At 40.5% G+C, this 12693-nt stretch overlaps 2 protein-coding genes across 2 annotated transcripts in view; both read left to right on the top strand.

Annotated features, from left to right (window-relative positions):
- Positions 1 to 173: 173 nt before the first annotated feature.
- LOC311087325 (uncharacterized protein) lies at positions 174 to 10256 on the top strand. The gene is made up of 2 exons (XM_084120650.1): positions 174 to 491; positions 1797 to 10256. The coding sequence occupies exon 2, from the start codon at positions 1802 to 1804 to the stop codon at positions 3305 to 3307; it is 1506 nt and encodes a 501-aa protein (XP_083976776.1). The 5' UTR covers positions 174 to 491; positions 1797 to 1801; the 3' UTR covers positions 3308 to 10256.
- Positions 10257 to 10578: 322 nt separating this feature from the next.
- Positions 10579 to 12693, top strand: part of tns3 (tensin 3) — a 53501-nt gene continuing 51386 nt past the window's right edge. The window contains exon 1 of the mRNA XM_084120637.1: positions 10579 to 11223. The gene's annotated coding sequence lies outside the window, so the exon portion shown is untranslated. The remainder of the gene's footprint in view (positions 11224 to 12693) is intronic.

Raw genomic sequence — 12693 nt, forward strand, 5'->3', positions numbered from 1 at the left:
TGTGTTACACACTACATGAAAGGTCAATCTCAAAAATCCATTATAGGGACACTTTAAACTTTCACAAACTAACAGATGTTTGGCCTGTGAAAATGTGAGATTGAATTTGTAAATGATTACAAATTCCACCTGAATTCTGTTTACTATAGAAAAGCAAATAAATCAAAGGCTGCACATCTGGTGTTGCTCAACGGTCCGTGTGGGTCAATCCATTAGTCTCGCTCCGCTCAAACCTTCCTCTGTCCGGGGTTTACCAACACATCAGCTCTGGATTCGGGAGAATTCTTCATTAATGCTGAACTAAATGAATGATATTTTGACCAGCACTCATTGTGTTTCAGCAGTCTGATGTCACAGATCGACTCGACCAATCACAGTCAGTCTCATAGATTGACTCGACCAATCACAGTGAGCCTCCTCAGACAGAGAGATCATCAGACGGAGATCCTCAGAGTCACTCATTTCTCCTGGAGCTGATGTGTGCAACAGCGGTACGTCACAACACTGTTTCTTTCCAAAGAAGAGCAAGGCATTACTTTCATGCATTTTGTTTCTTTATTTCATGCATTTTTAGTTGTAGTCCCCTGATCCTATTTTACGACCAAATTTAAATGTTCGGTAACACTTTACAATAAGGTTCATTAGTTAACATTAGTTACTGTATTAACTAACATGAACTAACAATGAGCAATACATTTGTTACTCTATTTGTTAATGTTAGTTTATAAAAATCCAGCTGTTTATTGTTTGTTCATGTTCACAGTGCATTAACTAATGGTAACAAATACATCCTTTGATTTTAATAATGTTTTAGTAAATGTTGGAATTAATATTAACTAAGATTAATAAATGCTGAAGAAGTATTGTTCATTCTTATTTCATGTTAACTAAGGTAGTTAACTAATGTTAAATAATGAACCCTATTGTAAAGTGTTACCAAATGTTCTTTTTTGGATAATATTAATATAAATACTTTTCATTGGAATAAATAAGCCGATAAATGAGATCTTAACAATTCAAGACTGAATTCATTACCATTAGTCGGGTATCATGAACTATAGACAACATCATTTTACAGTTTTTATTAATCTAGGTTAATGTCAGTTCATAAATATACTGTTGTTCATTGTTAATTCATTGTTTACGCAATAATAAGGTCCTGTTAAAGTTAGTTAATGTATTAACAAACACTATCTAACAATGAGCAATACATCTGTTACAGTATTTAGTAATCTTTGTTAATATTAGTTAATAGAAATAACTGTTCATTGTTAGTTCAAATTCGTTCAGTTATTAAAGTTATTATAATAATTACAAGTTATTAAATGTTATTACTGACAATAAGTTGATAAATAATGTTGACATTAACATTAACTAAGATTAACAAATGCTTTAGATGCATTTTTCATTCTTAGTTCATGTCAGTCAATGTAGTTAACTAATGTTAACAAGTGAAACCTTATTGTGAAGTGTAAATGTGTGTAAAAGTAAAGGGTCTGATTTCCAAGGGAACGCACACGCTGACAACACATATGCTGTGGATAAAAGTGTGTGCCAAAATATACTGTAAGGTTAAGCAAAACCTTTCATTTGCTTTCAATCATCAAGACCTAATGAGCATTAGATGACATCCAGCGTCTTTTCTTCTACTCACTGTAATGAATCTTCATGAAAATGCAGAGCTCTTTGAACTCACGTAACATCTGCAAACTGCACATGAGAGGAAAATGCTATTATCCTTGGAAACTGGAAGAGACACAGCGACTGCAGCTGACCTGTGGCTTTTCTGTTCCCAGAAGTCATGAGCAAACCCTGGCCTGCGCTCCTGCTGGTCCTGATTCAGCTGCACTGCAGCCGTGGCTGTCCTGAGCTGTGCCAGTGCTTCTCGGCTGCTAAGGTGGTCTGCGCAGATGACGCCATGAGAGCGCTCCCGCTCAACATCTCAGCTCAGGTCAGAGAGCTGATCGTAGTGGCGTCGGGCCTCACGCGTCTGGACGGACACTCCTTCAGACAGAACCTCAGTCTCAGCAAACTGGTGTTCCTCAACGGCCAGGTGAAGTCCGTCTCGGGCGACGCCTTCGACCGGCTGCCGGAGCTGCGGGAGCTGGAGATCAGCGGGAACCCCTGGCTGAAGCTTGAAGTGCAGGCCTTCGGCTCGCTGGCCAACCTCACGAGACTGATGCTCAACCACGACAAGATCGGCGTTCTGGACGCCCGCATCTTTGACTCTTTGCAGAAGCTGGAGATGCTGCAGTTGAGAGGGAACAACTTTCTGTCTCTTCCCGATCGTCCCTTCCATCGTCTCCACAAACTGCAGGAGCTGGACCTGTCCTTCAACCACATCGGCTCGGTCTCGGCGGATGTTTTCCAGAACAACTCTCTCCTGAGAGCGCTCTCGTTGCAGGCCAACATGATCCCGCAGCTTCCGGCAGGGATCTTCTCCCACCTGGATCTCCTGGAGGAGCTGAACCTCCGAGGCAATTGCATACGCAACCTGAGCGTCGACATATTCCCGCCCAGCCTCCGCAAGCTGATCCTCAAGAAGAACGATCTGGCGCAGCTCCACCCCTCTGTCTTCCACAAACTGCTGCACGTCACCTATCTGGACTTGTCTCAGAATCAGCTCTCCGAGGTTCCTGCGAATCTTTTCCAGGAGCTCATCTCGCTGAAAAAGCTGGATCTGTCCGACAACCGGATTACGACGCTTCCCGGCACCGTCTTCAAAGGGCTGTTCGGTGTGAAAGCCATCCATCTGCAGAGGAACAACCTGAGCTCACTGGAGGAGGATCTGCTGAAGGATCTGCATGACATGGAGCAGCTGTACCTGTCCACGAACCGGCTCCGGAGAGTCCCGCACGGCTTCTTCGACGATCTGGACTTCCAGTGCCTCGTTCAGCTCCACGGGAACCCCTGGCACTGCGACTGCGGGATACGCTACCTCTCCGACTGGATCAGGAACAACCTCAGGAACGTGGAGGACGTGACGCGGGTTTACTGTCAAACTCCCGGGTTTATCCGAGGGCACAGCCTGGTGTCCGTGGACGAGGAGCGGATCGTCTGTGGGAAAAACTCCAGCTCCTCCGGGACAAACGTTACCGAGATCCCAATTGATGGCGATGATGGCGATGGTGGCGTTCACTGCTCGCTCCGAGACTTCAAAGGCCAGGCAACCGTTCAGTGCAAACTCACCAAATGCACCAGTGTGAAGTTTCAGGCTCTTTTTGAATTTGGGGATGGAAGTGAATCAGAAAGAGTCGTGAGCAAAGAGTGGCCAGCGCCTGCCGGATGCTCCAGTGGGACGGCTTAGTGCTCTCGTTTAACAGCACACACGGCAAAGAACCAACCGTCATACACTCTCAGAAAGAAGAGCAAAAACTGCACAGTTAGGTACAGCTTGTCCCTGTAAAGCCTGACATATGAAATTATAGTAAAAAAAGATCTTTTTTTTTTTTAGAAAATGGAACATTTAAGGTTTGTTGAACCTTTAGACAAAATATTTCAAGAAAAAGAAAAAGACAAATATTTGTTTGCATATGCATTTTAGGTTTTATATCATTTTGGCTTATCATATCAGGCTTTTATGGCTCCGAGAATATGGAGGGAAAACAGCTCAATATTATTCAGAGGCTCAAACTGAGCAAAAATATGCAATTTGGTGCACATGCTGATATTTATATAAACTTCTGATGCTTGTAATGTAAATCAATGAGATCTTTATAACAGTATAGCAGATACTTACATAAAATTCATATACATATTGGTAGTCACTCTATATCTGCCAATAATATGTCTTAGTAAGATGATATTGTAATGCTTAGTTTTATGATCAAAGCTCTGTAGTTTTAAAACATGTAATGCAATGCAATACAATGATGATTGAGAGACGAATAAATAAACATTTCTCCATTTTCTATAAAATGATGTATGGATAATCAAACCTAAGTTGCTTCCGTCCAGTAAGAAATGAAATATTTCTTGTTCTTGAAATATAACTAACAACATCAAATTATTTTTACATTTGCTTGATAAAAAATAATAAATATTTCACAGCAGAAAGACATGTGAAGCTGAAGGAGGACGTTTGTACTGTAATACCAAAAGGCATTTTACTTGCTACAAAAGCCTAAACTATCAATCGGAGGACAGAAGGACTGTAGTAGATTGTGTGCAAGAGGTTAATCAGCAAAGTTTTGATCATGTTGGTAATTTAGACGCCTTAGAAATGTGCATATCAATTATAATGTAGTTATATGGTTAAAGTGCTATTATGAACTTTTAGGGTGAATAAAGTATAAACTTGTCGCTTTGAGGGTTCTGCCCCGATCACAAGCTGACGTTTTTTGCCATCTTTTCTGACAGAGTCCCAGAATGCTTTGATGTAGAGCTGATTCTCTCCACTGGTGTATGTTAATGACTAACCCAAGCGTAAGCCAGACTCATGACAGCGGAGATGAATCAATGAGGGACGTGATAAGAGAGGTGGATGAACTGGACCCGTGCGGGTCAAAGAACAGTCATGAGACTCATCCGCAACACAGGCCTGTTTACTGCTGGTTTAAGATGCGTTTTGGTCGATCGGATCACAGGGAGACATTCCCGTTTACACCTGGTGTTTTAATCCGTCTCTTTTGTCCACTTTAAACCACTTCTGTCCTGATTTCTTCGAGGGGAGGGTCTATGGGCGGGTTAATGTATGGGTATTTTAAGATCTTTCGATCTAATGGATGAAATAAGCTCATGCAAGTTACCATACACATGAATGCAACCGGAGGGGAAAAACACACGGAACAGCTTAAGTTTCTCATCCTCAAACCAAACTTGGGTCTTCAGCCGACAAAGTATAAATCCCGTCTGGCTAGTGCGCTTCCCGTAATGTTGACGCATTAGGTCAGTAGGCAGAGAGTAGGCGTTTTGCAGGTCTTTTGTGGCTGTTTGCAGGTCATTCGACCACATGAGTGTTTGCACTATGAAAGCAAGTCGAATGCATTTTTGACTACCTCTGGAAGTTGTGGACAGTGGACAAGCTCAAAACGTTTTAGACCTTGTTTACACCTGTATTTAGCGTTGTCTAGTAGTGATCCGATCGACCAAAACACATCTTAATACCAGCTGTAAACAGAGCCACAGTGTGTCAACAAACCATTCATTCATTAGTTGTACTTACATCCATGCTACTGTAAAAGCAATAAATAATAAATGTGCAATTGGAATAGAATTTGTGTTGCCTTTGTGAGTTTATGTCAGCTTTCCAGTCAAATATTGCGTTGCAAACATCAATAACAGCTTTAAATGGTCATTGCTGGCAAATTACCATGGTATTAGTGGGATAATCCATGGATAGCTGTGCATTTAATGCCCGACGTGGAGGCAAAGAACCGCCCGACGTGAAGTGGAATTTAGTTTACTTGTTTTAATTAAAAGGCACCAGAATACATGAAATGGTTTTTACTCCAGTAACATTTTTCTGGGGGAGGACCCACACACTTTTTTTTTCTTCCAACGCCCATGCCTGTGAGGATAAATGGCTGTCCGAGTTACACATCATCAAATATTTCGTCTACAGGTGCTGTTTGTATGTAGCTCGTGGAAAAGAAGGCGAAAACATAGCAAGCAGCAATTTTTTAGAAAGTCCATGTCTCTGTGTCCTCGTTTTATAACACCCGAGGACACCCATGGTTTTTGCGTTGTTTGCTTGTGAGCAGAGCAGGGCATAGCGCTCACAGGTTGGGCTGGCAGAGAAATTTGAGACAGGGATTTCGCTTTCTCAGTCCTATCTTACAGGCTCTGCCGATCTTCTGGATCCGGAAGCCCGCTCTTTGGCCTCTTCTGATCCAGCAGAGAGCATGTTGCTGGTGGTGTCTAACTAAAGGAGCTTGACGTGGTATGAGGGGGTGAAGAGAGTGAGTTTGTTGAGCTCCGCCTTGTGTCAGCCTCGCATATGAGGAATTGTTGGATGTAATGGCCTGTACCATGGCCAGGTTGAATATGACCTAGTCACGTGAAAAACAGGATCTCACTTCCAGTAGACTGGATGAGATTACTTTTCTTCCAGATCTTCTCAACGAGATGGAGAAGTCCTGGAAGAAGCCATATTCAGCATGCATTATTCCCTTTCAACATTAGAATTACGCAAATGTGAAAGGATTGCGTGAGTGAGGATATGTGATATGGCTAGCTATCTCTCATAGAGTGAGGCACCCTCAGTGAAGGCTCCGGCAAGGCATGTGCGGCAGCGGGTCAAGCTGGTGGTGCCCTGCATATCAAGATGACCTGCTGAAAGACTTGGATCAGGGGCAGGGATTGTCTCCTGAAGTGGTTGCTGAACTAAGCCGCTTCAGACTTGGCTTTCCGTGCCACCAAACAAATGGCCACTGATATCAGTCATTTGATCCCAGGGATGGTGGTTGCAGAAAGGCATCTTTGGTTAAATCTTTCAGGCATCAAAGATAAAAAAGAAAACTTTCACCCTCTGGTCAGGAGATGATATCTAGCTTCTGGCAGATGACCGTAGTTTATTTGTCTGGCAGTTTGTTGCTCTATTTGTTTGAACCGCAAGAGGCGTCAAAGCTTACGATATTCCTACATCCTACGCAGGGCTGATAGCGCTCCGGCGCCACGCCGGGTTTCCGGCGTACAGACGTGTCTGCGAAAAAAATAAAAAAATAAAAATCAGGTTCGCGTGAGAGGCGCTTTGCTTTCACTAAACCACACCAGTAAGCCTACTTCAGCCTATCGGTAATAGAGTAGGCAGGGGCTGGTCTTGGGTGTTGGCCAATCAGATTCAGCAGTGTTTGTGTTTCCCATACACTACGAATGTGTTTCCCACACTGGCAGCGCGAAACATAGCCAAAGTCATGGAGTGCAACTTTATGAAGCCAGGGGAAGACACCAAACTTGTCGATAAAGGTAGATCAAACTTGATGAAAAAATTATCGCTAGCGAGCTCCAGTAGCTCGTGGCCTGATTTGAGGTAGCTCGCCAACAGGCCATTCATATATCACGTCTTTTGCGCGCTCAAGTTCATTCACATGTAGGCGCTCGGAAAGCGGTAATAAGCGCGCTCATAATTGAAGTGACGCGCTCGTTGTTTTTCAGTGGTGGAAATCCATTAGCCACTAAAACGTTTTTGTCGTTGTGGAGAGCGCAGAGCATGGTTGCATAGCAACGACAGACGCCACGGGAAAATCTGACCTAATTTTACTATTAATAATAAAAGATAATCTAAAGTGCATTGTAAATGTCAGTAATTTATCTTTTTTTGACTCATTCTTTTTATAAATAATCATTTAAAGTCTGAAATATGTGAGGTTTATATTTTTATAAAAAACTTTTTTGTCAAAACTTTTTGAACTTGTACATGTTAGTATATAGCATGTTGCAAGACACTTTTAAAATCTGGCTATCATTTTTAATGGTATTATTTTAATGTTTATGTAAACAAAAAGTGCATATTGATGCTTATTTTATTTGTTATTTGCTGGTTTTCGACATAAAACTTGGTGAATTGATTTCATTGTGTAGTATTAGTACTTTTTGAACAGGATTCTGTGATAACTTTTGTCACTATAATCATGAAATGAAATGTTCATGCCATTTCATCTCTAGTTATGATCAACTAAAATAAACTAATTATGTGTTTTTTACAGTAAAATATGCAAAGTACAATTTTCTATAAAAAAAATTATATCTGATTCTGTTCTTTTCTCTGACACGTGTTGTTGGGTGTGGATTGTTACTAATGTGATTGCTTTATCTGTAAATTAAATAAATGCTTTTTCAATTACTGAATTCATTGAAATAAAATGAATTCTTCGATTTGAATATTTTTTTGGCAATGCGTCGTAGGTCTTAAATTTCAATCTTTATGGTCTTAAAATGTCTTAAAAAGGTCTTAAGTTTGACTTACTGAAGCCTGCTACTGTAATATAGGCTTGTACTGGGTTTGTTCATCTCATGTCTGAATGATGTCCATTTATATCCACAAAAGTCACAAGACTCTATCATTTAAGGGACTATATATCAAAATGTTCGAGGGGAAATTGGACGATTCCAAGGGCCCACACACTTTTGGGGCCCGCAGAGATCGATTTTATTAATGGAATGGGTGCGGTAGGGGGCCCAACCTCACATTCTTTCATAGGGCCCAAAATTGCTAGCGGCTCCCCTGCAACCCGGTTCCCTGAGAAGGAGAACAAGATGCTGCATTTTGAATTTTCAAAAAACACATGATTCTCCTCATATTCTCCTTTGTTGATTGGTCGAGTGCTTCGAGTGTGTTTAGGAAATGTCCCGCCCCTTTCCATAACCGCCAGTTTAACACACTCCTAACTAACTCAACCAGGCCCCGCCCCTTTATTCTGCTTATGAATTATTATAATGAGGAATATTGTGACGTGTTCGTTCCTGGAAAAAACTCAAGATACAATGAAGGCGTTTCAGGGAGTTCAGAAACACTGACACTGATATAGAGAATTACTTCATTTGGAGTGACTTTGTGCTTTGGAACTTTACAAATTAAAGAACTAAAAAAAGTAAAATAAGGCTCCCTTAACTATTATTATTATTTATTTTTTAAAAACCTTTATTTAACCAGGAAAAGTCCCATTGAGTTACAGTAACTCTTCTCCCAGGGAGTCCTGGCCAAGACTGGCGGCCAAAAAAGTAAAAAAAAAGACATAAAAGACAGGACAAAGATTACACACTACACCACAAATCTCTATACACTATACACACACAAACAAGACATTATACTTAACATAAGCAAATGCAGACATACAATTTAAATGGTACCTAGTTAAAAGCAATTACACCATTCAGTCAGAGTTTACTTTAAAAGGTTTTTAAAAGTATAAATAGATGGAAGTGATTCTAGATTTAAGGTGTTTTGGACTTCATTCCAGACATTTGGTGCATAAGCTTTTTTATACCAAGTTCTGTTCTTGTTGATAGAATAATAAAACATTTTTTTTTTGACGACCTTGTCCTGTAAACACTATTTTAGTAAGTAAGCAAATGTGAAATGTAGAGGGGTAATTTACCCATTAGTGCTTTAGCAATACAAATCAATAAGTGGACTTTCCTTCTGAGGGCGAGGGAGGACCATTGTACAGTTTCATACAGAGTGCAGTGTTAAACGTGTCTCAAACCTGTCTTAGCTTGCACACAGCAGACATTAATATCAGGGCAGGAACACCTGACGGCTGCAGTGCTGTCAGCTCACCTGTAGGTGGCGTATCGCACACAGAAGCAGCTCATTCATCAGGGTTAACTATAGCCTACACATGAATCAGTGCAGGAACAAGACATTCACAAGCAGATCAGCATCTCATGCGCTGCTCTCTGATGTCTGGAACCGCAGTAAATCATTGACCAGTTATCAGAGATCACCACACACAAAGCCATGTTATGCAATGCCACATTCCTGCGCCTTCAGAAGACCAATGAACGGCTGTCTTCAAGTGTCTGGCCCGAGCTCATGTGACTAACAGCGTTCGGTTACACCTACAACAATGAACAAAATGTGAACGCTAAAGTTATATTGAGCCAGAGGACGGTTGTATTACTCAGATGCTGCTCTTTAAAAGCTCAGGAGGCTTAATCCTTGAAGAAATAACAATAGACAGACATGAGACATAGTATGACTCAAAAATGACTGAAGATATCATAGTATGACTCAAAAATGACTGAAGATATCAAGTCTTGTTTTCTGGAGAAAAAAAAGGTTCTTCTTAAAATAAGAACAAATATCTGCCAACGGGGTCAGAGAAGAAACTTAATTCAAAGGGAAACCAAGTTTATTTTTCTGACTCCATTGGCAGATATGTTTTCTAGTTTTAAGCATAGCCACTTCATTTAGATTTGTTTTTAAAACACAAAGCCCAATGTCGCAAGAAATGTGCTCCTCAGGTCTTGATTTAAAAATGTTTAGATATTTGTACTGAAAAACTAGACACAATACTGAGAAAGAATTTGTTTGTTTTTTGTTGCAGTGTTTAGAGCTATAAAATAAGTCTCACCTGATGGAAAATGTGCAGTGAGTTTAGAATGTGAGCACAGATTTGAGACACTGTCGAGATCTTCTGAAACGTGAGATTATAAGACACATCTGAGGCCTCCACGTGATCTCAGTGCTGACAAACAACTGGAAGGTTACAGAGATCTAACTTGCGAATTTCTTCTTTGTAGGGAAGAAATTTTGAAAAAGTGTTATATAATTTTTATATATTGCATATTTTTTTTTAAATACATATTTTTAATGTTGTCACTTTTTTATTCTAATTATATATATATATATATTTTTTTTTTTTTATATATATATATATATATACATTTCCTTTTTAATATTTAAAAAAAAAAATATTTATTTTTTTTATATATTTTTTTTAGTTTGTTTCCTTTTGGTTGTAATTTGTACAATTTTAAAGTAATATTTAAAAAAACTAAACATTTTGTTATATTGTACTTGTTGTTTCCTATTAGTTTCATCTTAGTTTTTAAATACATATTTTTAATGTTGTCACTTTTTTATTTTATTTTTTTATTTATTTCCTTTTTAATATTTTTTAAATACCGTTTATTGTTTTGTTTTTATTTAAAAAAAAAATAGTTTGTTTCCTTTTGGTTATAATTTGTACAATTTTAAAGTAATATTTAAACATTAATGTTAAACATTTTGTTACTTTTTGTTTCCTATTAGTTTCATCTTAGTTTTTAATGTGTTGCTGAAATGATGACAGTTTTTGTGAGATTGTTCCTTGTTGAATGATGTGACAATGAGAGCTTGTGTGTTTCTAAGCACATCATATTGATGGTTCAGTGCGTTTGTGTTTGTCTTGAAAATCTCATTCGGCCGATCAGAGTGTGTGTGTGTGTGTGTGTGTGTGTGTGTGTGTGGAGGAATCTGCTGGTATTGTTGGAGTCCCTTCCCCCATCCTCGTGTGTGTGTGTGTGTGTGTGTGTGAGGCAGGGAGGCTCATGGGAACAGCAGTGGAGGGAGAAAGAGAGCAGAGGGAGGATCCGTCTTTCTTTTCACTAACTCTGGATCTGAGTTGGGAAGAGACTAATGAGAAAGCAATGATCTGCTCGGAGATCTGGACTAAAGTTTGAGACTTCAGCACAGACGGCCTTCAGCAGATTTACAACTAAACTATGACAACGTGAAGTGAGATTCCTTTCCCTCTCATCTCACAAACACAAGACCAGCCAACTCTCCAGCAAGCCAAGGTAAGCAGCAGCTCTCTCGCTCGCTCTCTCTCTCTGTTCTCATGAATCAGTCTTCACACTGCGTTCAGGGCTTTTATTGGTTTTGATGACAGCTGTATTGAATGGCTCAGATCTGTGTGTGTGTGTGTGTGTGTGTTCTCTTCCAGAGCTTCATGAGTTTGTCACATCAGAGGGTTTCCCCCCCTAAAATCTCAAGACACTAATGAGTCAGTCGTGTCCCTGCCAACAAAATATATGGTCTAAGGACATGATGAAAATGTTATTATTAAGTTATGAAAATGTAATTTCTGAATGTTTGAAAAAACGTGTTTTCTAGGTTATGTGAGCGTAAAGGGAACATTCCATTCCATTATTCAGCAAACATTATGGGATGTTACTTTTAAATGTTCTGAAACAAGTAGAAACATTTAAAAAACATAAAACGAATGTCCATCTAAAACGTTTCAGATAAAGCACTCCATGAATGATGTATCAATAATGTTTTTGTTCTAACGTTTTAAAAACATTATTAAAGGCCTGATAACTTTGAACAAATGTTCTATAAGTGTACCGGACGAGCGTGTGTTCATAACTCTGAGAGAGCGTTATGTGAAGTCCTGTTAGCTGATGGTCCAGATAGAGTTCTGGGTTCTGGTTTACCCCTTCTCCACCAAGAGAGCTGGTGCTGGTTCAGAGCCAGAGCCTAGTTTCAAACCAGTTCTTTGTCTTTCGACTCCCAAAGCACCAGCTCTGAACCAGGAAAAGTGGTTCGTAAGTAGAACCAAAACATTGCTGGTCTAGAAGTAAGAACCGCTTGCGTCAGGGGTTGGGGCGGAGTTATCGTGACCATCAAGACGAACACAAACTTGTGAACGCCATTTTTTAAATAGCAGCTAATCGAGTTAATAGCAGCTCGATTGTAATCTCCATCTGCGCAAGTTATGGGGAGCTGCACGAACGCGCTGGATTCGCCGTGTTTGGATGCCGATGTCAGGTTCGCCACGCCATGAGCATCAATAGTAACGCAATGACTGCAAGCTTGTTGGAGATGCATCGGAGCGGCCCGGACCGATCGGAGCTGCGGGAGTGTGTGGAGAGCATACGACTCCTTGTGCTTTTGGACCGCTCTCGCAGTGCTTCGATGTCATGCGCCGATCGGTCTGCGAGAAGCCGAACCATCTCGAACAAGCCTGGTGTGTTTGTGTGTGGTGCTGCCGTGCTAGCGTTGCTGGGCAACATGAGATGTATACAGTGACGTAAGATCTGGCTCTGTGGCGGCTCTCTGGCCTGTGGAAGGCAAACCGGTTCTTAGAAGGCTCGTCAGTCGAACCAACTCTGAACTGGCAATAGCTCTGGCTCTGAACTAGCACCCGGGTCATGCTGGTGGAAAAGGGGTATGCTAGAGTTCTGTTAGAGTTCTGCTAGAGTTCTGTTAGAGTTCTGCTAGAGTTCTGCTAGAGTCCTGCTAGAGTCCTGCTAGAGTTCTGCTAG

The sequence above is a fragment of the Abramis brama genome (assembly GCF_963993115.1).
Source record: "Abramis brama genome assembly, chromosome: 7".
Taxonomy (NCBI): domain Eukaryota; kingdom Metazoa; phylum Chordata; class Actinopteri; order Cypriniformes; family Leuciscidae; genus Abramis; species Abramis brama.